The sequence below is a fragment of the Centropristis striata genome, chromosome 19, assembly GCF_030273125.1.
Source record: "Centropristis striata isolate RG_2023a ecotype Rhode Island chromosome 19, C.striata_1.0, whole genome shotgun sequence".
NCBI classification, from domain to species: domain Eukaryota; kingdom Metazoa; phylum Chordata; class Actinopteri; order Perciformes; family Serranidae; genus Centropristis; species Centropristis striata.
Genome location: NC_081535.1, coordinates 32,103,160 through 32,127,450, shown reverse-complemented (window position 1 = coordinate 32,127,450; position 24,291 = coordinate 32,103,160). Strand labels below are relative to the sequence as shown.

At 46.0% G+C, this 24,291-nt stretch overlaps 1 protein-coding gene and 1 long non-coding RNA gene across 5 annotated transcripts; both read right to left on the bottom strand.

The window, feature by feature from the left end:
* Window positions 1–531: 531 nt before the first annotated feature.
* Window positions 532–24,286, bottom strand: apc (APC regulator of WNT signaling pathway). 4 transcript variants are annotated; one of them, XM_059357554.1, is made up of 17 exons: window positions 24,147–24,286; window positions 16,370–16,525; window positions 10,794–10,881; window positions 9,827–10,064; window positions 8,757–8,865; window positions 8,539–8,652; window positions 8,362–8,436; window positions 8,232–8,282; window positions 8,061–8,147; window positions 7,633–7,810; window positions 7,302–7,502; window positions 7,110–7,205; window positions 6,808–6,947; window positions 6,645–6,722; window positions 6,372–6,488; window positions 6,083–6,297; window positions 532–5,990 (listed from the first exon to the last, which is right to left on the bottom strand). In XM_059357554.1, exons 2-17 carry the CDS (start codon window positions 16,502–16,504, stop codon window positions 1,091–1,093), a joined length of 6,822 nt encoding a protein of 2,273 aa, XP_059213537.1. In that variant the 5' UTR covers window positions 16,505–16,525; window positions 24,147–24,286; the 3' UTR covers window positions 532–1,090. The 4 variants fall into 4 exon arrangements, with proteins under 4 accessions (XP_059213537.1, XP_059213538.1, XP_059213539.1 ...); XM_059357555.1 differs by having other exon boundaries at window positions 8,374–8,436; XM_059357556.1 differs by having other exon boundaries at window positions 9,827–10,034.
* On the bottom strand, window positions 15,090–16,289 carry LOC131992120 (uncharacterized). Its single transcript, XR_009396198.1, has 2 exons — window positions 15,435–16,289; window positions 15,090–15,280 (listed from the first exon to the last, which is right to left on the bottom strand). It is a non-coding gene; the product is annotated as an uncharacterized LOC131992120 (long non-coding RNA).
* Window positions 24,287–24,291: the final 5 nt, after the last annotated feature.

Genomic DNA, 24,291 nt, shown 5'->3' with positions numbered 1-24,291 from the left:
TACCTTAAACTTAACGATGAAGATGACGGGAGCACACCGTGACTCCAGTAAAACTCCTAAATTTACCAAAGACTTTCAGTTTTTAGTCTGGGACTGTAAAAATCTTGTGGTGTAAGCCCAGCATAAGGTGGTTACAGTAACATTTGTTTTATTATGATATATATGTATTCAAACTCTTCAAATATTAAACCTGTCTATGTCAGTGATCCATCATCCATTATCCATCCATCCATCAATTCATTATCCATCTATCATCCATCCATCAGCTCCTGGACGAGATTCAGTTCAAAACTTTCTGCACAATTAAAACAAATCAAAAATCTGTTCTGACACTTAGTGAATTCTTATATTTCCAGAATAATCCAGACAGTAACAATGGTAATATTAATAGTGATAATAAAATAGAAGTGTAGGTGTTGTTGACCGTTGCACTGACTGAAATGTTTTTAATTTGAGGATCATTAACGGAAAAATCAAACAGCAGGTTTGCAGCTAAATTAATTTTATTGTTCATCATCAGTTTAACATTTCACCAAAACGTTTTCCTCCAGCTTCGACATACAAACAGTGAAAATCAACGTACAGCCGTGAAGAACACTGTGGAAACGCTTTTTGGCAAAAAATCTTTTTCTTTTAAATTATGTGCTTCAAAGTTCAAAGGTTTTAGGGTTTTACAGCAATAACTTATGTTTTACAGTGTTATTTGTTTCCAAGGCGACAGTGAGGTTCTGAAAACAAAACAAACCTTTATTCTGAAATCTGTTCCCTACTTCCTGTTTCGTTATTTCCAGAACCAGACTCCATTCAGAAAAACATGGAAACTTCAGAAGCAGAGCAGTCACCGTTAGGGGGCGGGGCCATGCGGGACACAGAGGGGCGGAGCTAAGCGCTACACATCATTTTAGTGGTATAAAAACATAAAAAGTCATTTTTAAAGTTTTCTCTTATTTGACTGACAGGTGAGAGAAGCCAATGAGAGGGGAGGAGGCAGGTGAAGGGGCGGGTCTAGCACTTAAATACGGACTCACTTCCTGTTCAATTCACAAACACGTTTATTTACACTTCTGTCCCTACTGAGTCACTTCCTGTTTCACACCGACGTCACAATGTACGAGCCACGTTCTCCCCCACCACCGCCGCCACCGCCAGCACCTTCTCCACCCTTTGGCTCCCGTTTCTTGGTGACGGGGGTGGGGATGAGTGAGGGTCGTGTGGGGGTGGTTGATGATGACGTGGTGGTGGTTGGTGTGGCGATGGTGGTGACATCAGTGTTGCCCTTCCTTGGGCTTGGCGTGTAGTTGAAGGGGCTGACCCGGGCCGCCACGGCGCCGCTTCGCTGCTGACTGCGCTGTTGTTGGGGCTGTTGGCGTTCGGGCGGCGGCTTGTCATCGAGGCTCTCGCAGCTGCGGCGCAGGTTGAGGTTGGAGGAGGAGGAGGAGGACGACGAGGGGATCTTGGAGGGGGCGGGACTGTCGATGACGGGCGGGGCGTTGGCGGCGGTGGGAGAGCGTGCTGAACAGGAAGAGGAGGAGCGAGGGTTGTTGACGGGACAGTCCTCCAGACGGACCCACACGTCTTCTGATTTGTCGGTGAAGCCGCGGCCAGCTGAGGCGTCTCCACCGCTGCTTTTCGCCTTCCTCCACGTCCCCTTGGACCTGGCGGCGCTCTCTTCCTCGCTCCGCCCCTTCTCGCTGGACTCCGATGACGCCGACAGCACCGACGATGAGCTTCCCGTCCTTTTCCACGTCCCCACTCTTGGTAACGACGTGGAGTGTTTCCCGCCGCCCGCTCCTCCTCCCGCACTGCTGTTTTCCCGCTTCCATGTTCCAGTCCGGCTGAACCGTGATGATGTCACTTCCTGTGGTCGTGATGGGCTCTCAGAGTGCGAGCGGTTGACGTCATGTCTCCTGGTGGTGGACGGCAGTGGGGTGTCGGGGCTAGACAGAGACTCTGACGCTGTGGCAGCGGCGGCGGACTCCTCCAGTTTCCTTTTCAGCGTCGGGCTCGGTGCTTCTTTGATGAAGGTTGACTGGCGGACGAGCGCCGGCTTCTCTGGCTCCGCCTTCTGCTTCTTGGCCACAGTGGCGCCGCTCACCCTCGATGCCGACTCACTCCTTGGGATGCCGCCGCCGCTCCTCGCCACCCCGCTCTGCTTGGCCGGCCTGGAGGCTGATGACGACGACGACGACGCACTTCCTGGTGACGCGGTGCGAGCCGTCTGCAGCAGCTTCCCTCCTTTCTGATTGGCCACAGTGGAAGAGCGAGACGGCGTGGAGTCCCGAGAGGAGCCGGCTCCTCTATCGGTGCCTTCGCTGCTTCCTGGGGCTTTAGCCACGGCGGCTGCTCGGGGTTTGCTCCGCCCCCTGGCTGACGGCTCCGACCTCGGCTTCCCGGTGATCAGACTCCGGTACACCTTCTTTCCGCCTCTCAGCGCCTTCGCCTCCTCGTCGTCCTCGTCCTTCTTCTTGGCCTCCAGCGTGCTGCGCTCGTTGCCTTTGAGGATCCTCGCCCCTCGCTTCACTGCCGCCTCCTCCTTCTCCGCCTCTTCTTCTGCGTTGTTATTGGCTGCTGGCAGGCGGAATGGCGAGCCCACGGACTTCAGGGACAGCACAGAGTCGGAGTCTGATGATGGTTGGCGGGACAGCGATGAGGCGGCGGCGGCGGCAGCGTTCAGGCTGCTGACGATGGAGTTGGCGCCTTCCTGGATCGCCTTCCAATCAAAGGACTCTGAGTCAGGGGAGGCGGGGCTTCTCGGCGCCTCTGAAGGCTCCTCCTCTGCCAAAATGCCGTCTTCAGCTTTTGGAACAGGAAGTGCCACGGAGACCGGGGCGGCAGCAGCTTTCTTCTTCTTCTTGGGCATGGCGGAGCTGATGCACTCCTGCAGCAGGTCGTCTTCAGAGTCGATGCTCAGCGAGCTCAGCGACGAGTTCCTGGAGAAGCAGACGGGCGTGTCCTCTACGTGGAACGCTTTGGGGGCGTAGCCGCTCGCCGCGGGGGGGCGGGGCTTCAGCTCTTCCTGTGTAGGAGACTTTCCTCCTGCTTTGCCTCCAACTGGCTGCTCAGGCGGCGGCGGAGCGAACTCCTTGTTGTTGTTCTCCTGGTCGATGTCGCTCAGCGAGCTCAGCGATGAGTTCCTGGAGAAGCAGACAGGCGTGTCCTCGATGGCGAACTTCTGCTTCTCGTCTGCCCCTGCAGCGTTGGTCGCAGGTTTAGTTTGAGGGAAAACAGCCGCTGTCTGCTGCTTCCTCTTCCTGCCTTCTTCTTCTTCTCTTTTCTTTTCTTTCTTCTCTTCGTCCTTCTCGCCACCATCGTCTTCGTCGAAGTCGAGTGAGCTCAGCGAGTCATTGCGTGAGAAGCAGCATGGCGTGCCCTCGATGGGTGTGTAGTGGTGTGGCGAGTCAAAGGCAAACCCTGGTTTTGCTTTGGTGGCTGTTGCAGTGGCGACTCCGTACGGTGCGCGCTGGGGCATCGGCTTCACCGGCGACGTCGGCTTCTTCTTCTGCTGCAGCGGACCGAGCGGGGGCGGGGCCGGAGGCGGAGGAGGTGGGGCCTGGAGGTGCTCGGTGTTCGCCGCGGCTCTGAAAGGTTTTCTAGGTTTGGCTTTGGGCATGGCCGCGCTGATGCACTCTGCGAGGATGTCATCGCCGTTCTCACCCTCGGGTAGCCCCGGCCCCCTTTTCTGCCCGGGGGGAGGCGGGGCTACAGGTACGACAGCTGCCTCCTCATTGGGCGGGGACTCGATGGTGAGGTCGCTAAGCGAAGTGGCGGTGGAGAAGTTGAGAGGCGTTCCCTCCACGCAGTAAACTCTCGGCACTTCCTCCTGCGGTGGCGGCACGTCTTTCCTCTGCTGCGATTGGGTGCGGCTCTGAGGGGGGAGGAGCTTGTAAACAGGGAGCTGGCTGGGTTTCCGTGGCGCCGGTTGCTGCTGTTTCTTTGGTTTCCGTGACGACTTGGGCATGGCCATGTTGATGCACGCCTCCAGGATCTTTTTGTCGTCGTCATCATCCGATTCGTCGAGGATGGGTTTTGACACCTCCTCCTCCTCCTTCCTCTCCTCGTTGCCTCGCTGCTCTGCCTCCTTCTTCATCTCTGCCGCGATGTACGGCTCGTCCAGACTGAGCGCACTCAGACTGGAGGCCCGGGAGAAGCCGTGCGGCGTGCTCTCTGTGGCGAAGTGGAGCAGGACGTCGGCGCTGCTCTCCTCCTCGTCCTTCTTCTTGGTCTTCTCCTCCTCCTTTGTGTTCTGCGTGGTCGGCGGCAGCGGCGGCGTCTTGGCACGGCTCGGCGGCATGGTCTGCCCCGGGCTGTCAGGCAGGTCGCTGGGGCTGACCACGCCACTCGGCACACCGCTGCACGGCTCACTTGAGCGCACCGAGCTGGCGATGGATGAGGTGGAGAAGCTGTCGAGGGAGCTGACCGAGGTGCAGCGGCTGAACATCAGTGGCGTCTCCTGAGCGTACGGCTGCTCCGGGGGACTCTTCGGAGTCCTGGCGCCCGATGATGATGTCACATGGTGGTGGTGATGGTGGTGGGCGTGGCTGTGATGGTGGTGGTGACCTCGTCTTCCTCTTGAGGAAGGAGCGGCTGCAGCAGTGGCGGTCTGGCTCTCGGCCTCCTTCTGCTGTCTCTGCTGCTGCTCGTGTGCGTCCTTCTCACTGACAGGAAGTGTCGGGTAGTCGTTATTACCGCCGCCGCTCCCGCCTCTCCTCTTCCTCCCGATGACATCGCCGTCCTCCTCTTCCTCCTCTGATGAAAGTGAAGAGAGCGAGCTGCCTCTGGAGAAGCAGATGGGCGTGTCTTCCACGCAGTATGTCTGTGTCGACTCCTGGTTGCTCTTTGGGACTGCCCGATTGGCCGAGGGTGGAGGGGGGCGGAGCTTGTTGGCAGAGGATGGTGGAGGAGGCGGGACCGAGGGGCCGGTGGTCTCTTCTGGCTTGAAGAGCGGTTTGCGGGGGCCTTCGGCGCCATACTTCAAGCTGTAGTCGATCGGCTGCTCAGCTGTTGAGTCGCTGCCGTAGTTTGATGTTGCCGTGGCGACAACATAACGTGGCTGCGGGACAGACGCAATCCGGCCGCCACTTGCCGCCGAGTCGCCGCCATCGTTCCTTCTCCTCAGCCTGGCGTCCAGCTCGTCGTCCTCGTCGCTTTCGATGCTGCCGCGGCGGCTCGGACTCTGTCTGCCGGAGTTCAGCTGCTCATCCGAGTACTTCAGACTGTAGTTAATGGGCGTGTCCAGCTCGGCGCTGTCGTCGTCTGCCATGTGGTTGGCGCTGCGAATCTTGTGTGCCAGGTCGGCCGGATACTTCCTGTAGACGCAGCATTTATTGGCTCCGCTCTCATCGGACGAGTAGAATGGCTCCGTCGACGGTTTGGTCTTGCCGCGGTTGCCATAGCCGTCGGCACTCGTCACGCTGTTGAGGCTGTCGCTTGATGCGCGCACGCTGGGCGGGAAAACAGGACGAGCGTACGACACTTCCTCACCCGTCCTCTTTGATCCTTCTCCGTTTTTCGGGCTCGACAGCACCGGGGTGTTGGTGTACGAGCGCGTCGTGCTCCCTCCTCCTCCGGCACCGTTGCAGCCCCGCCCCTTCCTGTGCGCCGCTTTGGGACTCAGGTTGTCAATGTTGTCAAACGTCTCGGACAGCTGCTGGGCGTCCAGCTCTTCGAACAGTGCCTTCTGTTTGCGGGCGTGCAGCGACGGGGCACCAGCGCCAGGCGACACCACGCTGGCGTCTTTGTAGCGTGCTGGCCGGTTGGCCATCAGGTTCCGCAGGGCAGCAGCGCTGCCCATGGCGATCATCTTGTGGCGGGAGTGAATGAGGTTTCGTAGCATCCCCACAGCGCCCAGCTCCCATAAAGCCTCCTGGTCTCTGGCGTCCCTGGCGGACAGGTTCCAGAGCGTGCCACAGGCGTTGGACACGATGGTCAAACTGTGAGACTTCAGGTGCTGTAGCAGCGTCGGCAGGCAGCTGTGCTCTCGTAGAATCTGCCTGCAAGACAGAACGCGGGGAGAAGAGGGTCGTCAGTTTTAGTCCATATGGTCGACATCGTTGTTTACCTGCGGTTGTTTATGATCGTTTACCTGTGTGCCTCGTTGGTGGCGATGAGGCTGGAGACGTTGCGCAGGATGCCGCCGCCGCTCTCAATGATGGCAAGCGTGTTGGTGTGGCTGCGATGCGTCAGAGTTCCCACAAGGAATGCCAGAGCGCCGTCCACTGCACAGATGTCCGCCTTGTTCTCCGTACAGTGGGCTGACAGATTCCAGAGCGCGCTCAGGACGGACTTCAGAGTCGACTCCTGAGGAGCAGAAGAAGAAATTATTTCCAAGCACGCTCAGAGCAGACAAAACATTTTGAGAAACTTTTATTTACCTTCTGGACCTCGAGAGCGCAGCCGGTCAGCGCCCGCACGCTGCCGACCTCACGTAGCGTCTTCTTACTGTTGACATCAGCACGCCACGACAAGTTCCTCAACACGCTCGCTATCACCTAAAAAGTATTTAAACAAAATTAATATTCAGAAACGGAGACTTACTTAATGTTTCACACCAACAAACACAAGAAATCAAGGCCACGCCCCCTTCATCGTGTATTAATAAAAGTATTGTCTGTCATTCTGACCAATCAGGTGTCAGGAGAGTTTACCTGCTGCAGGTCCTCACTGTCGGACTTCAGCTGGGCGACCATTGCTCTCATACAGCCCTTCATGGAGCACAGCGTGGCCTGATGGGAAAACAAACCACATCACTGGTTACTGAGAGACATGTGTGTGTGTGTGAACAGACAGGTGTGTTTGTGTTCCTCCAACCTTATTGGCCACATCTCCAAAGGTGAGGTTGGTGAGCGCCATGCCAGCGTATCGCCGCAGCGTGACACTGTAATGATCGCTGCTCAGCCCAAACATCTCGCAGTCCACCTGCAGCAGCTCCGCCACAGCCTGCAGACCGCCTGCAGGGACAAATTAACAGTCAGAACCAGTAATAAACCAGTCAGAACCAGTAACAGGGAACAAACCAGTCAGAACCAGTAACAGGGAATAAACCAGTCAGAACCAGTAACAGGGGAAAAAACAGTCAGAACCAGTAACAGGGAATAAACCAGAGTGTTTACCGAGTTCGTTCATGGCGTGTCGATGTTCTTCATCGAAGGAAAGCTTCATGAGGACACAGACGGCGGGACAGATCTGATGCTCCACTGGAGAAGGCACTGAAAAGATCAAACAATGTTCAGCTGACGACTGTTAAACATGTGAGCTGACTGAGGGGTGTCCTGATTGGCCAGTGTGTGTGTGACATCACTCACTGGGGTTGTCCTCCTGGTCGACGCCCCTCTCGTGGTTCTCCTGCCAGCTCCAACACGCCTCGCAGTAATGACGCACCTGCTCCAGCAGGTGAAGCACTCTGATCTCCCGCCGGCCTCTCTTATCGTCGGGCTGACTGTGCACGATATTGTGCAGCGCTGCCGACGCTCGCGCTCGCGCCTCTTTACTGCCGCGGGAGTTTCCTAGGCAATGGCGATGAGTAAAGAATTAGTCCTGACACAGAATGGGAGGACAATGACAACAGCAGCAACAACAACAACAATAACAACAACAGCTACACCACCGCCTTCTCACACTACAACCTAATGTTACCTAGCAACAGGGAGTCCTTGTCATTGCCGTGCAGCAGTTGGATGAGCAGCGGCAGGCAGCCGGACTGACGCATGGCGATGCACGAGTCCTGAGAGCTCGACATGGCGAGCAGCGTCCGCGACATGTCATCTTTATCATGAGTCCCCAACATGGACAGAAGACTGTAAACCATCTCCACCTGTAGGGGGCGACACATTACTTTTTACATCGTAAACGCCTCCACCTGTAGGGGGCGACACATTACTTTTTACATCGTAAACGCCTCCACCTGTACGGGGTGATGCATTACTTTTTTTTGTAAAAAGTAGAGCAGTTAATCTTCAAAGTGGGGTGTAAATTTTTACAGCACTCCTGTTGTTGATTGGTTATCGAGAGATAAAATATTTAGGCAGAGGATAACTGGGATGTTGCTAGGCAGAATTAGTAACCTTGGTTCCCAGGTGGCTGGTAATTCTTCGAGGTACAGAGTAGCTCGCCTCATTGGCTGGCTCGTGGTCAATCCGGCTGCTGGTGCTCTGAAAGTGGAAGAAAACAAACGTTTTAAATACGATGAAAGAAGAAAAAGTAAACTAAGAAGAACAAAGAACGGGGAAGCTCACCTGAGCTCCAGCCAATCCGCTGCTGTCGCTCTGCCCCTGAGCTTCCTCCACCTGAAGACAGAGAACATCATCAAACCAAACACGTCACATGACTTTAACCAGAGGAAATGAAAGCAAATGAAGAACCTACAGGTAAGGTTACCTGCAGCCGAGCACCGAGCCGCAGGATGTCTTTCTCTATCTGCTGAATACGAGACACACGAGCCTGAAGACACACACACACACACACACACACACACACACAGTGTTCACATTAAAGATGTTTTTTTTATTGGTATTTATTGAGTGTGAACAGGTGTGAACCTACCTGAGCTCTCCTCTCCATTTCCTGACAGGTGCCCAGCTGTTCCTCCATCGCTGAGCGGATCTGACGGGCCTCAAACTCCAGCTGACGCCGACTCATGTCCGTCTGCAGAGTGAACTACACACAGTACTTTAATAAGGCGTGTAGTACCAGAAGTACTTTAATTTACAGCGTGTAGAACCAGTAGTACTTTAACAGTGTGTAGTACCAGAAGTACTTACATTCTCAGTGAGTGGCAGGCTGTCGATCCTCTTTGTGAGGTTCTGCAGTTGAGCGTAGTACCAGTCCTTCTCCTTCTCCTCCTTCTCCAGCTCAGCCAATAGGAGAGACCTGTCAGAGAGGCAGCCAATCACAGAGCAGGACAGAGAGGCAGAGGAGCCAATCAGAGACAGTGAGGGAAAATCTTATTTCAAACAAAAATGACAGTCATATCAGTAGTTACAGTGGTCAGTAGTTAAAGTGGTCAGTAGTTACAGTCATGTCAGTAATTACAGTGGTCAGTAGTTAGTGTTACAGTGGTCAGTAGTTACAGTGGTCAGTAGTTACAGTGGTCAGTAGTTACAGTGTTATAGTGGGTTACAGTGGTCAGTAGTTACAGTGGTCAGTAGTTAGTGTTACAGTGGTCAGTAGTTACAGTTCTGTCAGTAGTTACAGTGTTACAGTGGTCAGTAGTTACAGTGGTCAGTAGTTAGTGTTACAGTGGTCAGTAGTTACAGTTCTGTCAGTAGTTACAGTGTTACAGTGGTCAGTAGTTAGTGTTATAGTGGTCAGTAGTTAGTTATGTCAGTAGTTACAGTGTTACAGGCTGTCAGTAGTTAGTCATGTCAGTAGTTACAGTGTTACAGTGGTCAGTAGTTACAGTTCTGTCAGTAGTTAGTGTTACAGGCTGTCAGTAGTTCGTTATGTCAGTAGTTACAGTGGTCAGTAGTTAGTGTTACAGTGGTCAGTAGTTAGTTATGTCAGTAGTTACAGTGTTACAGTGGTCAGTAGTTACAGTTCTGTCAGTAGTTAGTGTTACAGGCTGTCAGTAGTTAGTGTTACAGTGGTCAATAGTTACAGGCGGTCAGTAGTTACAGTGTTACAGTGGTCAGTAGTTACAGTGGTCAGTAGTTACAGTGTTACAGGCTGTCAGTAGTTACAGGCTGTCAGTAGTTAGTGTTACAGTGGTCAATAGTTACAGGCGGTCAGTAGTTACAGTGGTCAGTAGTTACAGTGGTCAGTAGTTACAGTGTTACAGGCTGTCAGTAGTTACAGGCTGTCAGTAGTTCCAGGACTACAGTACTAACAGTACCTTTCCTTCTCCAGCTCCTCCAGGCAGCGGTCGTGGCTGTCTCTGCCTGCAGTCGGCAGCCCTCTCCTGGGGAAGCCTGTGGTGGTTGGGGGGCCCCCAGCTGCTCCTCCAGGAGCTCCAGAACCAGAAGAGGCAGAGCTGGAGGAGGACGAGGGGGGCTGAGGAGGCCTCGACCTGGGCTTAAAACCGGCAGCGTCCAGGCTCATCTCTGGAAGATCAGAAACACCCAATTTCAGGTCTGGGCCATATGGAGAAAATCAGTCATGATATTTATATATATACACACACACACAGGTACATCTATATACACTTAGGGTCACTTAGAAATGTCCTTATTTTTGAAACAAAAGCAAAATTAACAGCAGCACCATAACAAGTAGAAAAACATAAGATAACATAAGATTCTATGTCACAGTATCTCCTGACTGAATATGTAATGTGACGAGTTTGCTCTCATTTAGCTCTAAAAATGCACAAGATACATTTTATTTAATAATGTACAAAAATGATTATTTCTGCCCTTGTCATTATCTTTACTATATTTTAGATTCATTCTGTAACTTGAATAAAATTGAATAAAACTGTTTGTTTTCATGGAAAACAACACAGACTTTTGGGCACTAATATGTGTGTGTGTGTGTGTGTGTGTGTATATATGTACATATATATGTACATATATACATACATATATATATACACACATATATACATTTATATATACATGTACGTACATATATATACAAATATGTATATGTACAAATATATATACATATATACACATATACATATATATACATATACATATGCATATATACATATACATACATATACATATGCATATATACATATACATTTACACATATACACACATATATATATATATATATATATATACATACATATACATACATATACACAGATAAAAATATACAGCAGATTACATGCTGTGTGTGTTTGTTTTGTTCACCTTTCAGTCTTTCAATGAGCTCCAACTGAGATCCAGACGCCTCTCCAGACTCTTCTTCTATGGTGCCCTGCAGCTGCTTCAGCACTTCCTGTTTGACATGAGTTAACACAATACAAATATTAATTAAAGGAACGAGCAGCGCCATAGGGTGAGTGCCTGCGACTCGGCCGAGTTTGTCACATTCAGCAGCGTTCTCTACGTCCTGAAGGAGACGAGGATCTGTTGGCTCGGAGCAGGACAATATAACACACAGTATTTCCTGTGGGGGGCGCTGTGGCTATGTGTCAATACTGACATGTCAATATGTTCAGGGCAGGACTCTGATCACACAGGAGAAATCTGGGATGGATTAGAAGTTATATCAACTTCCTGTTGTGTGAAACAGATTTTTCACCACCATGCCCGCCCACATACTGAAAATACATACAATAAAAACAAAGAGTTGTCTGTACATTGGTTTGAACCGGTCTTAAGACAGTCCTGTGGATCAGGTTAAAGCTGGAGGAGGTCGTTAGTACGGAGCCCAAAAACGCCCAAAACTGCCATTCTAGGCAAGATGGCAGAATTCCTGTTGGGTTCAGGGTCCAAGAGGCTTTTTCGTGGGTCCCTGCATTTATAGATTTATATATATAAATTAGGGCTGTCAAAGTTTGACCCTCGGCCCGCCCGTAGTTCAGAGATCAATCAGCAGCAGCAGAGAGCTCCAAAAAACCTCCAGCAGCACAAATCAATCAAGAGCCTTCTGAGGTCCAGCTTCAAGAAACCAGAGTTACATTAGTTACTGTCGCTGTGAATGTTACCATGGAGACCACAGACTCCTCCCCCTCATCACACTTTATTTATTGTTTGTTTTAATGTAGTTTTGTATCAGCTGTTTTGATCCACTCAGTCGAGGAGAATGCTTTATTCTCCCCATGTGGCTCAGACAGTTTATTCACTGTCAGTGGGAAGATCGGATTTAACTCACAGGTACCTGTTGTTTACCTTTTGTCTACCTGTTGTCTATGTGCTGTACATTGTCTGTTGTTGTTGTGATGAGGTCTTTTAGTGTTGAGCTGTTTAAATCAGTTGGACTCTACATGGAGTCAGTGTCACTGAGTCATGTTGTCATGTAGTCAGCTGCTGTTTGTTGTTGTTCTGCTCTCCGCTTGTGTTTTGAGGCTGCAGGACCTTTGAGGTTCTCCAGAGGGGTGTTCCATCAACGTGGCTAAACAAACTGAGGCTCCATTGAAAAGCCTGGTTAGAATTAACACCGACTTTCACTTGAGGCTAAAGCCGTTCCACCAACAGCTCGGCGTGTCTAGTCAATGCTAACTCAAGCCAGGCTGAATAAGCCGGCATTGTGCGTGATAGCAGAGTATATAAGCAGCCCGTATTAATTGATCATGGAACAGCCAATCAGATGTCGCAAACAGTGGTGAAAAGCAGCGCTGAAGGAGTTTTATGAAGAATATCAAGTGACGGTCACAAAAAGAGGTGAAAAACAGCGCTGATTTTTCCTCGGCGGTCGAACAAACAATGCTGTTGAGTTTTATGAAGAATATAAAGTGACCTTCACAATAACAGACAATACTGCTCCCATTAACAGAGCCAGGGAGATGGCATGGTGAAACACTGCAGACTGATAAAATGCACGAGTAATTCAATCCTACTGATTGTGTTATTTGTAGTTGTTAATAAATTAACAATAAGATCCCTAGATACAATAAGAGTGGTTATATTATCAGTAGGCTGGATAATAACAGATGTATGTTCTCAGTTAGGTGTAGGCTAAGTTCTGAGAACTCACAACTACAATGAAATTACTGTTAATTGGCCTCTGGGTGACGTAACCGTGTCCTATTTTAATTATTCTGTTAAATCTCAACAGGGGAAATCTGAACAGCCAAAAGGACTTGGACAAGTGAAAACACAATAATGTTTGGGCTGTATCTTCATTCTTCAGATTGTGTATAACCATGCACCTTGCTGCAGGACACAGCTGGAACAACTACAGCAGCAGGGAATGATGAAACTGAGAAATTAAATAATAATTTTCAACTACATAATCAGCTAAGCCTACTCTTTGACACGTTTCACAGGATGTCGGCTCGATCTACAAGTGTCATATGCTTATAATATATATATATGTTTAATATAATGGGAACTGAAAACCAAAAACTCCATATGGAGACAAAAAGCTAAAAATGTAATAAATTAAATTATTAATAATTAGAACTTAGATTAGATATATTTTTTGTCTTAACAGCTAGAGGAAAATGAATGAAGGACTAAAAAACTTTTGCACACTTTTCTTAAATTATACATATTTAGCTTCCAAATAAAGGGTTCACTCCAAAACAAAAGTTGCATGAATTAAAAAACAGATTGACTGAAATAGGTATATAAATTCATGCCTTGTTACTTTGTGAGGAAAAAAGGTCTAAACCAGACTGTAACATAAAAAACAAAAAGTCTAAACTTTCCCTACGGACATGGCAACAGAAACGTGACAGAACTGTATTTGGGATTTTTTTTCCGCCCCTCAGAAATAAATTGACACACAGCTCAAGTTAGCAGGTCTGTTCGTCTGTGCCAGAGCAGGCTAGTTCAGTGGTATCAGTTACCATGGTTACTGAGTGGGGAGTCATATAAGCCACTTTGATGGAACACATCTCTCACCGAAATTAGCGAGATTTATCAAAATAAGCCAGGCTTTTCCTTAATCCACCTTGATGGAACACCCCTCTGGACAGAATCTCTCATTCTTTGGCTTGTTGCAATAACAATAAACCTGTATTTGCAAAAAGCAGCATGTGTGTCCACTCCGTGTTGAAAAGAGCCCTAAAAACTTATATCCTGCTAAGGTTAATTTAGAAACTGATAAAAAATGTGTGTGATTAATCGCAGTTAAATATTTTAATCAATTGACAGCCCTAATATACACACACACACACACATATATATATATATATAAATACATACATACGTGTTTGTGTGTGTGTATATATATATATATATATATATATATATATATATACACACGTCGGTTGAGAGGATAAACAATGAGGTGAATGATTAAATAAAGTAAGCCTGTTTGTCTGCAGGTTTGTAACTCACCACGATGAAGCGGCAGCGTTCAAACAGCGACATTATGGAAACTAACAACACTCACTATCCACCAGCTTTTCCTGCTCATCCACAGTAAACAGGAAACGGGAAACAGGAAGTGAGCGCGAGGTTGGAGAGGAAGGACAAAGTGAACAATGAAGAACATTAAAACTACAAGTTTGAAAAAAAAAACCCCAAAGAGACAGAAAAGGGACTGAAACAGAAAAAGACAGAAACAAGAAGTCTGAAAATTAACAAGAAAAAGAAATTAGAACAAATAATTAAATAAAAGACAGAAAATAAACAGACAAACAAACAAAACAGATAATCATAAATACAGACAAACAGTTAGAGCATGAAAAGAATGAAAAAATAAACATAAAACACGAAGAAAGAATAAAAATCCTCTAAGGCAAATAAATAAAACATAAAAAGAGAAAGATAGACCGCTCACTCTGACTGGTTTCATCAGTCCAAAACAAAGATCCTCAATCACACAAACACTCACTCTGAACAACTAGAAGCAGCGCCTGATTGGTTGAAAAACCTCAGGATAGAGAGACACTGAGCTTATATGAGAGAGAGAGAGAGAGAGAGAGAGAGACAGAGGTGGACAGAGAGAGAGATACAGAGTGAGAGAGAGACAGACAGAGAGACTGAGTTTATATGGGAGGAGAGAGAGAGACACTGAGCTTACATGGGCAGGAGAGAGAGAGAGACACTGCGTTTATATGGGAGGGAGAGAGAGAGAAAGAGAGAGACTGAGAGAGAAAGAGAGAGACAGAGAGACCGAGAGACAGTCAGACAGAGTTGAAGTAACAGCCTGCAGACTGAATTTTCAGGAAACTTTATCATTACTTTATTACTGCTGTTATTACTGTCACCATTAGTCTCATTCCTGCTATTACTGCTGTTATTACTGTCACCATTGGTGACGATGGCTCTCCCAACATGAAGCCATAAAAAAACCCAGTAGGAACATAACTGCTGTACTGAGTGCCTTGGTAAAGGAAGTGGAGACCCGAAAATGTTCTACTGCTAAAGGGACTGTATTCTTTCCTTGCCACCTATCGTTTCATTGCCGCCCTTCACCTGCAGGCTGATGTGCTCCATCACCTGGCACGTCTCTCTAAGCTCTTCCAAAAGGAGGATCTAATGTTCCTGGCAATCAAAGAGCAGGAAACTTGAATAACTCACCTCAACTGCTATGTTTTATCTTGTTTATTTTTGCACAAACATAGGTACCACAAAAAATATTTTCACATGAGTCAATGTGCTTATTTATTTTTCCTTAATAAAGGGCATAAACGATTCTGGTGGTCATCAACCTGGCTCACACCTGAGTAAGCTGTCCCAGAATTTGGATGACCCTGCAGGACTGGGGGCATTCTGCATCTCTGAACAGGAGAGAGGAAGAAGAGGGGATGGTGCAGGGGACAGACAGCTGTACTGGGAGAGATTTCAATCACAGGTATGGTTATGTGGCTTTTGGCTGACCTTATAGGGATAACTTTAATTTAGCTGTTGCAGCTCTATATATAATTTACTGACATTTTCCCTGTGCTTGATCAGGTAGTGTATCCATATTTGGATGGCCTCATTGTCAATCTCGGGAGACGCTTCTGTGAGGTTGGAGTCGTGGCTGCATTTGGGATATTCTGCCCACAGGCAGCTACACTTCCTGACGACACTGCACACACAAAACTGAGGATACTGGTGAATAAGTTTTGTTCCAGTGTCGATTTTGGCACAGTCCTTGAAGAATGGGCCTCTTTCAAGGAGCAAGTGGTCTCTGGCCCACTCAAGGTAACTTAAAATGTTATTTTCACATGACATTTTCATGAACACTACACTCTGTACTGATTTTCATTTTGAACATTTTCAGAACAAGACAGAGCTAGCCATATTGTCCGAATTCTCCTCATAATATCAGGAGCATGGTGTCTTGTACCCACATATAAGCCTACTGGCTTCCATTGCCCTGACAGTCCCAGTCAGCAGTGTTAACTGTGCAAGGGACTTCTCAACCATGAACAGGGTAATAAATACTTTTCACAATGGGATTTGCTGCTTTAAGTTATCACTATTTTTAAGATATCAGATATCACTTTTAAAGCATAACAGTTAATGTATTTGCAGGTCAAGACAAACATCCGCAATAGGCTACAAGGAGACCGTCTTACAGCCTGCATGTAGCTCTCGATAAATGGGCCAGAAGTTTCTGACTTCCCTTATCAAAAGGCCATGGAAATGTTCTTCCAGAAGGCCAGGAAAATTCACTGCAGTGACAAAAACGGCACACTTTGTGGGTAGTTGTCCTGAATAATTATTATGTATTGTAAATAAATGTTCTGATGTTTAGTTAAATGTATAGTTCAAATAATTAATAATTGCCATTAAAAGAAACACATGCACATGGCCACCATGATTCCTCAAATGTTTGTGCGTGTGTCCATGTTGGGTTTAATTAGTACTCCAGTACTGACCTTCATGTTGGATGCCTCTGTCTCCAGTTTGGTCAGGTGGTTGGAGTTGTCCTGCAGCTCCTGTCGAAGGTTGGAGTTCTCCATCTTTAACACCTCAACCTGTCTCAGCAGCTGGTCGTACGACGCCGCCGCCATGTTGGAGGAGCCACGACTGACCTGCACACAATACACATCATCACTGAAGTACTGCAGTACTACTACACACAGAGCATACTGCAGTACTCTACTAATGCACACTTAAGTTCATATAGTGTTTTTTATTTTTTATCTGGTTGTGGAGGTAGCTGTGACCTCTGACCTGGAGGTATGACATCAGTTGGCCAAACAGTTTTGCAGGTGGAAATCTGCTGATCAGTGTTTGTACTATATATATATATAACGTGTCTGACGTTGACTTTACAAACTCAAAACTATTTTGTACAAACTTTTTTGTTTCTAGGATTTATCAATCCTGTGAATCACTAAACTAATATTTAGTTGTATGACCACAGTTTTTTATAACTGCTTCACATCTGTGTGGCATGGAGTCAACCAACTTGTGGGACCTTTCAGCTGTTATTCCGCTCCAAGATTCTCTAACAACATTCCACATTTCATTTACATTTCTTGGTTTTGCTTCAGAAACAGCATTTTTGACGTCACCCCACAAGTTCTCAATTGGATCAAGGTCCGGGGATTGGGCTGGCCACTCCATAACATCAATGTTGTTGGTTTGGAACCACGATTTTGCTTGTTTACTAGTGTGTTGAGGGTCATTGTCTTGTTGAAACACCCATTTCAAGGGCATGCCCTCTTCAGCATGAGACAACATGACCACTTCAAGTATTTTGACATATGCAAACTGATCCATGATCCCTGGTATGTGATAAATAGGCCCAACACCAAAGTAAAGAAACATGCCCATATCATGATGCTGCACTGTCTTCACTGTGTACTGTGGCTTGAATTCAGAGTTTGGGGCTCGTCTCACAAACTGTCTGCGGCCCTTGGACCCAAAAAGAACAATTTTACTCTCATCAGTCCACAAAATGTTCCTCCATTTCTCTTTAGGCCAGTTGATGTGTTCTTTGGCAAATTGTAACCTCTTCTGCACATGCCTTTTTTTTTTAACAGAGGGACTTTGCGCGGGATTCTTGTAAATAGATTAGCTTTCACACAGACGTCTTCTAACTGTCACAGCACTTCCAGGTAACTCCAGACTGTCTTTGATCATCCTGGAGCTGATCATTGGCTGAACCTTTGCCATTCTGCTTATTCTTCCATTCATCTTGATGGTTGTCTTCCATTTTCTGCTACGTGTCTCTGGTTTTACTCTCCATTTTAAAGCATTGGAGATCATTTTAGCCTATAATTGTTTGCATGTCTTCATAAGTTTTCCCCTCTCCAAAATTGATTGAATGCCACACTGCTATTTTTTTTAACACACCCCTTTCAACTAATTGCCCAATTGCACAGCCTTAAGAGCTGCATATCACGAATGCTGGGTCTTGTTGGTTTTCTGAGAATCTACTGCACCTACTGGTAACTTGTTTGCCATGTAGCAATAAAAAATATACTAAAGACCTGGGTTAATCTGGTTAGTCACATTGGACTGCTATTATATTGAACACTACTGTATTACAATGTGCAGCAAACAGAAGAAGTTGAATTAATTGTTCCTCTTAACTTTTATATCCTCTCTCTAATATTTATCTGCTGTAATTTAACTCTCAGAATACTAGTGGTTGTGTGTGTGTGTGTGTGTGTGTGTGTGTGTTTGTGTGGGCATCATGTGATGTTTTCTTTCTGTTTGTGTTGAACTGTCACATGATTCACCAGTTGATAATCACAACACATCACTGCTGTACTACGACACTGAAGTACTACGACACTGAAGTACTACGACGCTGCAGTACTACGACGCTGCGGTACTACGACGCTGCAGTACTACGACACTGCAGTATCATGACTAGGGTTGCACATTCCGGGAATTTTCCAAGTTGGAAACTTTCCATGGGAATTTATGGGAATCAACGGCAATAAACAGGGAATTTACAAAATTATTGGTTGTCCCTTGATTCACCGGCTGATCATCACAACACATCACTGCAGTACTACGACGCTGCAGTACTACGACGCTGCAGTACTACGACGCTGCAGTATCATGACTAGGGTCGCAAAATTCCGGGAATTTTCCAAGTTGGAAACTTTCCATGGAAATTTATGGGAATCAATGGCAATAAACAGGGAATTTACAAAATTATTGGTTGGCCTTCAACAGGGAACTTTAATTTATTTTTGATGCAGACAGGATGTAAATATTTTACTGTTCTGTTGTTTCTGGTAGTTAAAGTGACTTGAGTTGTACATTGTGGATTTTATAACATTCCTTTGAGTTCAATGAACACGCTCTGCGTCAACTTTATATCAGTGTAAAACACAGATTACACAGTCTGTGTTTCAGCTTTGTTTAAAAGAAGGTTATTGAATATATTATAATCATTATTATGATAATTAATATTATATTGAAACATAAATTACACGTTTTTAAATTTGTTCAAATAATCAATAGATTCAATCAATAAAAAAAGAATCATTAGGTGCAGCCCTACTTTCCAGGGAAAGTTTCTGGAAATTTTCCACCCTAATCACAGGGTACTACTACACTACCTCGCGGCACTACTACACAGTGGTACTACTACACCACACCGCAGTGCTACTACACCACTGTACTACTACACCGCTGTACTACTACACTATACAGCAGCACTACTACACTACACCACAGTGCTACTACACCGCTGTACTACTACACTATACAGCAGCACTACTACACTACACCACAGTGCTACTACACCCCGGTACTACTACTCTACACCACTGTACTACTACACCGCGGTACTACTACACCGCGGTGGTACTACTACACTACACCGCAGTACTACTACACCACTGTTCTACTACACAGGAGTACTACTACACTACACCGCAGTACTACACTACTCCGCGGTACTACTACACCGCAGCACTACTACACCGCTGTACTACAAGACTACGGTACGACACTGTTAGTACCACAACAGAACCAACGGGTCTAGTCACAAAGCAACAGAACCGACGAGTCGAGTCACGGAGCAACAGAACCGACAGATCTAGTCACATAGCAACAGAACCTTTAATACATGATTACCTGGATAAAAATACTGAACTAAGACTACAAGTCACCTCCAGAGAACTACAACTCCAACACTTCCTCTTCCTGTCGACATCTCCATCATCAATAATGAATCAGGCCCATTGTGATCGATCGGTCTGATCCTGGATCAGCTCCTCCCTCTGCATCCATCCTCCATCACCACTCCGCCATTTTCTCTCCCTCCATCCTCCCCGTCCTCCACCCGTTCTCCCTCTCTCTCTCTCCATCACAGCAACACAACAACACATTCAACACATTTAATGCACCAGAAGGACGAAACGATCCGAGGACAGACAATGAAAGAAGAAAAGAACAATCGACCGTCCCGGCCCCCCCGTCCCCCTTGACGGACAGACAGACAAAGGACCAGCAGAGGAGGAGGAGGAGGAGGAGAAGGATGATGTAGGATGAATAAAGAATGAACAGATTGTGGATAAAGAAAGAGAAAATGGCAGCTCACCCCATCGCTGTCGCCTCCATCACCCTCCCCGTCTCTCTGTCTGACAGAGGCCAGTCAGCTGGGCCGCCCGGCAGCCAATCAGCAGCCAGAGACAACAGAGAGGGGGAGGGGGGGCTGCCTCTCCCTCCTCCTGCTCCCACAATGCCTTGCAGCTGCTGCTGCTGCAGGCAGGCAGACACACACACACACACACACACACACACACACACACACACACACACACACACACACACACACACACACACACACACACACACACACACACTCTGCAGTCTGATCAATACTAAACTCTTCTTCATTTGTTAATGTGATTTCAGGTCATTTTTGGTTTCCTCTGATAAACTGCAGCTACGTTTTTCATCCTGATTAATATTAAATCGACTTTTCAGCTGAAATATCTCCTTGTTCTCTTTGAGGAACGTCTGAGCATCTGATCTGATCTGTTCTGAAAGCCTGATCAGCTGATTTCAGCTGGTGGACCTTCTCTCCTTTCCCTCTCTCTACATAATAAAAGCTGCAGCAGTATGTCAGGTACACTCAGGAATATGTGCCGTCCGTCACCATGGTAACCTTTAATTACACCAGCTGACTGAGGTGAGCTAATTAATGCAGTGAATATAGACCATTTTGGAGAAACAACTTGGATCTATGAAAACAATCGGTGCGTTTCCATCAGGTACTGTTCCATCAGGTACTGTTCCCTCTAGTGAGCTTTGGGTGTGGCTTGGGAGAGAGGCTCCGCCCAACCCAGCGGCGTTTTCCCACATGCGTGATTCATTTGCAGACTGGTCGCTGAGGGGTTAACATCTAAGTTGGCAACACTACTGTTGTCACATTAACTCCGTTGGTTAGTCGCTACTAAAGTACCTGTATGGAAACAGAGGCCGAGGGCTAGTGGGCGGAGCCAAAACACTCCACACACAGCCGCTTTACAAAAAGTACTCAGTGGAAACAAACACGGCTATAATAAGGGAAGAGAAGAGTTTCAGGGTAGCGATGCTTTTGTTGGATGTCAGAACAGAAAAAGTAAAAATAAACTGGCGTTCATTCATATTGGTGACTTTGTCAAAGACACCCTGTGAAGCTGGACGGAGGCATTTATGGCTGCAGACATTAAACAGACGGACTGGACCGCTGAAATCATCTGAAGCGGTCCGGTCTGTCAGTTTAATGTCTGCAGCCATATACGTCTCCGTCTAGTCAGTCTGAGACAAAGTCACCGATCAGAATGAAAGACAGTTTATTAACTGTCTCTGTTCTGACATCATTACCCTGAAACTCTGTTTCCTGATTGTTCTCATAGATCTGAGCTTCTCATACTTAAAGAATTAGAAACAGCAGCAGTTCCTCTGTCCTCAACACACAACATTAAGTTCCCATCCATCCATTCCTATATCCATCAATCCATCTATCCATCTATTCATATATCCATCAATCCATCTATCCATCCATCTATCCATCCTCCTCAGACTAATCTTTAAACTTTGTACATTTCAGCTGTTTGGGTCTTTTACCGTCCAGACAGTGAACACAGGTCAGAGTACTACTGTCGTACTACTGTCATACTACTGTCATACTACTGTAGTGGTACTGTAATAATAATAATAGTAGTACTGTTGTTGTAGTAGTAGTACTTTAGTACTGTAGTAGTATAGTAGCAGTACTGTAGTACTGTAGAAGTAGTAGTGTAGTAGTAGTAGTACTGTAGTAGAATAGAAGTAGTACTGTTAGAATACTGTAGTACTACTGTAGTGGTACTGTAATAGTACTGTCATTGTACTGTAGTAGTAATGTATAACTGGTACTAATAGTAGTAGTACTGTAATACTGTAGTAGTACTGTAATAGTACTGTACTATTACTGTATAACTGGTACTAATCGTAGTACTGTAATAGTACTATAGTATAGAAGTAGTACTGTAGCACTGTAGAAGTAGTAGTACTGTAGTAGTAGTACTAGTAGTAGTACTGTTGTAATGTAGTAGTGGTAGTAGTAGGACTGTAGTAGTAGCCCTGTAGTAGCAGTACTGTAGTAGTAGTAGTAATAGTAATACTGTAGGAGTGGTAGTAGTATTAGTATAGAAGTAGTACTGTATAACTGGTACTAATATTAGTAGTTTTGTAGTAGTACTGTAGTAGTAGTAGTGACCTAGTACTGTAGTAATATAGTAGCAGTACTGTAGAAGTAGTGCTGTAATAGTACTGTAGTAGTATAGTAGGAGTACTATAGAACTGTAGAAGTAGTAGTGTAGTAGTAGTACTGTAGCAGTGTAGAAGTAGTACTGTAGTAATACTGTACTGTAATAATAATATTGTTGTACTATAATAGTAATATAATAGAACTGTAGTAGTAGTAGTACTGCAGAAGTAGTACTAATAGTAGTAGGAAGTATGTACTGTAGTAGTAGTAGTAGTGCTGTTGTACTGTAGAAGTAGTAGTAGTACTGTAGTAGTGGTAGTAGTAGTAGAACTGTAGTAGTAGTAGTAACAGTAGTAGTACTGTTGTACTTTAGTATAAGTAGTACTTATAGTAGTAGTACTGTAGTAGTGATAGTAGTAGTAGTACTGTAGTAGTGGTAGTGGTAGTAGTATTGTGGTAGTAGTAGTAGTAGTGCTATAGTAGTAGTAGTAATAGTACTGTAGTAGTGGTAGTAGTAGGACGGTAGTAGTAGTACTTATAATAGTAGTACTTTTGTACTGTAGTAGTAGGACTGTATAACTGGCACCAATAGTAGTAGTACTGTAATACTGTAGAAGTAGTAGTGTAGTAGTAGTTCTGTAGTAGTGGTAGTAGTAGTACTAGTAGTAGTAGTACCGTTGTACTGTGGTAGTCGTAGCAATAGTAGTTTAGTAGTAGAAGTAGTACTGTAGTAGTGGTAGTAGTACTGTGGTAGTAGTACTAGTACTGTAGTAGTGGTAGTTGTAGTACTAGTAGTACTACTTTAATACTAGTAGTAGTACTTTTGTACCGTAGTAGTAGTAGTAGTACTGCAGTAGTAGTAGTACTGTAGTAGTAGTACTAGTAGTAGTAGTACTGTTGTACTGTAGTAGTAGTACTAGTAGTACTGTGGAAGTAGTAGTACTGTAGTAATAGTAGTAGTAGTACTGTAGTAGTAGTACTGTTGTACTGTAGTAGTAGCAATAGTACTGTAGTACTAGTAGTCGTACTGTGATACTGTAGTAGTAGTAGTACAAGTAGTACTGTAGTAGTAGTACTAGTAGTACTGTAGTAGTAGTACTAGTAGTAGTACTGTTGTACTGTAGTACTAGTAATAGTACTATAGTAGTAGTAGTAGTACTGTTCTGTAGTAGTAGTACTGTAGTAGTAGTAGTACTGTAGTAGTAGTATGTAGTAGTAGTAGTACTGTTGTACTGTAGTAGTAGTAGTAGTAGTACTGTTGTAGTAGTAGTAGTAGTAGTAGTACTGTTGTAGTTGTAATGTAGTAGTAGTAGTAGTAGTAGTACTGTTTTACTGTAGTTGTAGTAATAGTACTGTAGTAGTAGTAGTAGTAGTAGTAGTACTGTTGTATTGTAATAATAGTACTGTTGTATTGTAGTAATAGTACTGTTGTATTGTAGTAATAGTACTGTTGTACTGTAGTACTGTAGTAGTAGTGCTGTTGTACTGTAGTTGTAGTAGTAGTAGTACTGTAGTAGTAATAGCAGTACTGTTGTATTGTAGTAGTAGTACTGTTGTATTGTAGTAGTAGCAGTACTGTTGTACTGTAGTTGTACTGTTGTACTGTAGTTGTAGTAGTAGTAGTACTGTTGTATTGTAGTAGTAGTACTGTTGTGTTGTGTTGTATTGTAGTAGTAGTAGTACTGTAGTAGTACTGTAGTAGTAGTACTGTAGTACTGTAGTAGTACTGTAGTAGTAATCGGTGTTTTGTGACAATAGCAGCAGTTAGCCGTTAGTTCAGTTAGCTGTTACCTGAACGTCGCTAGCCGCTATTTTCGCTCCATTTTCCCGGAATCAGTTCACCAGTACTAGCTGTATGTCGGTTCATAAAAACCCGATTTCTTCGAGCCGTCCCCGGTAACCCCGGTAAGTGTCCCTGGTGTGTCCCCGGAGCCGTCCGAACACCGACACCGACCAAAACAAACGGTTAGCACGGAGCTAAGCTAACAGCTCGGCCCTCTTACCTTCTAACCGACCGAAGTCCGCTTCAGATCCCCGGACACATCCCCGCCGGCAGGCCGACCGTCAGAGCCGGCCGAGGACGCTCATGAGCCCGGTCCGGACGGGAGAACTGGACTTTAACAAAGTTTAAAGCGGTAAACTTTCCTC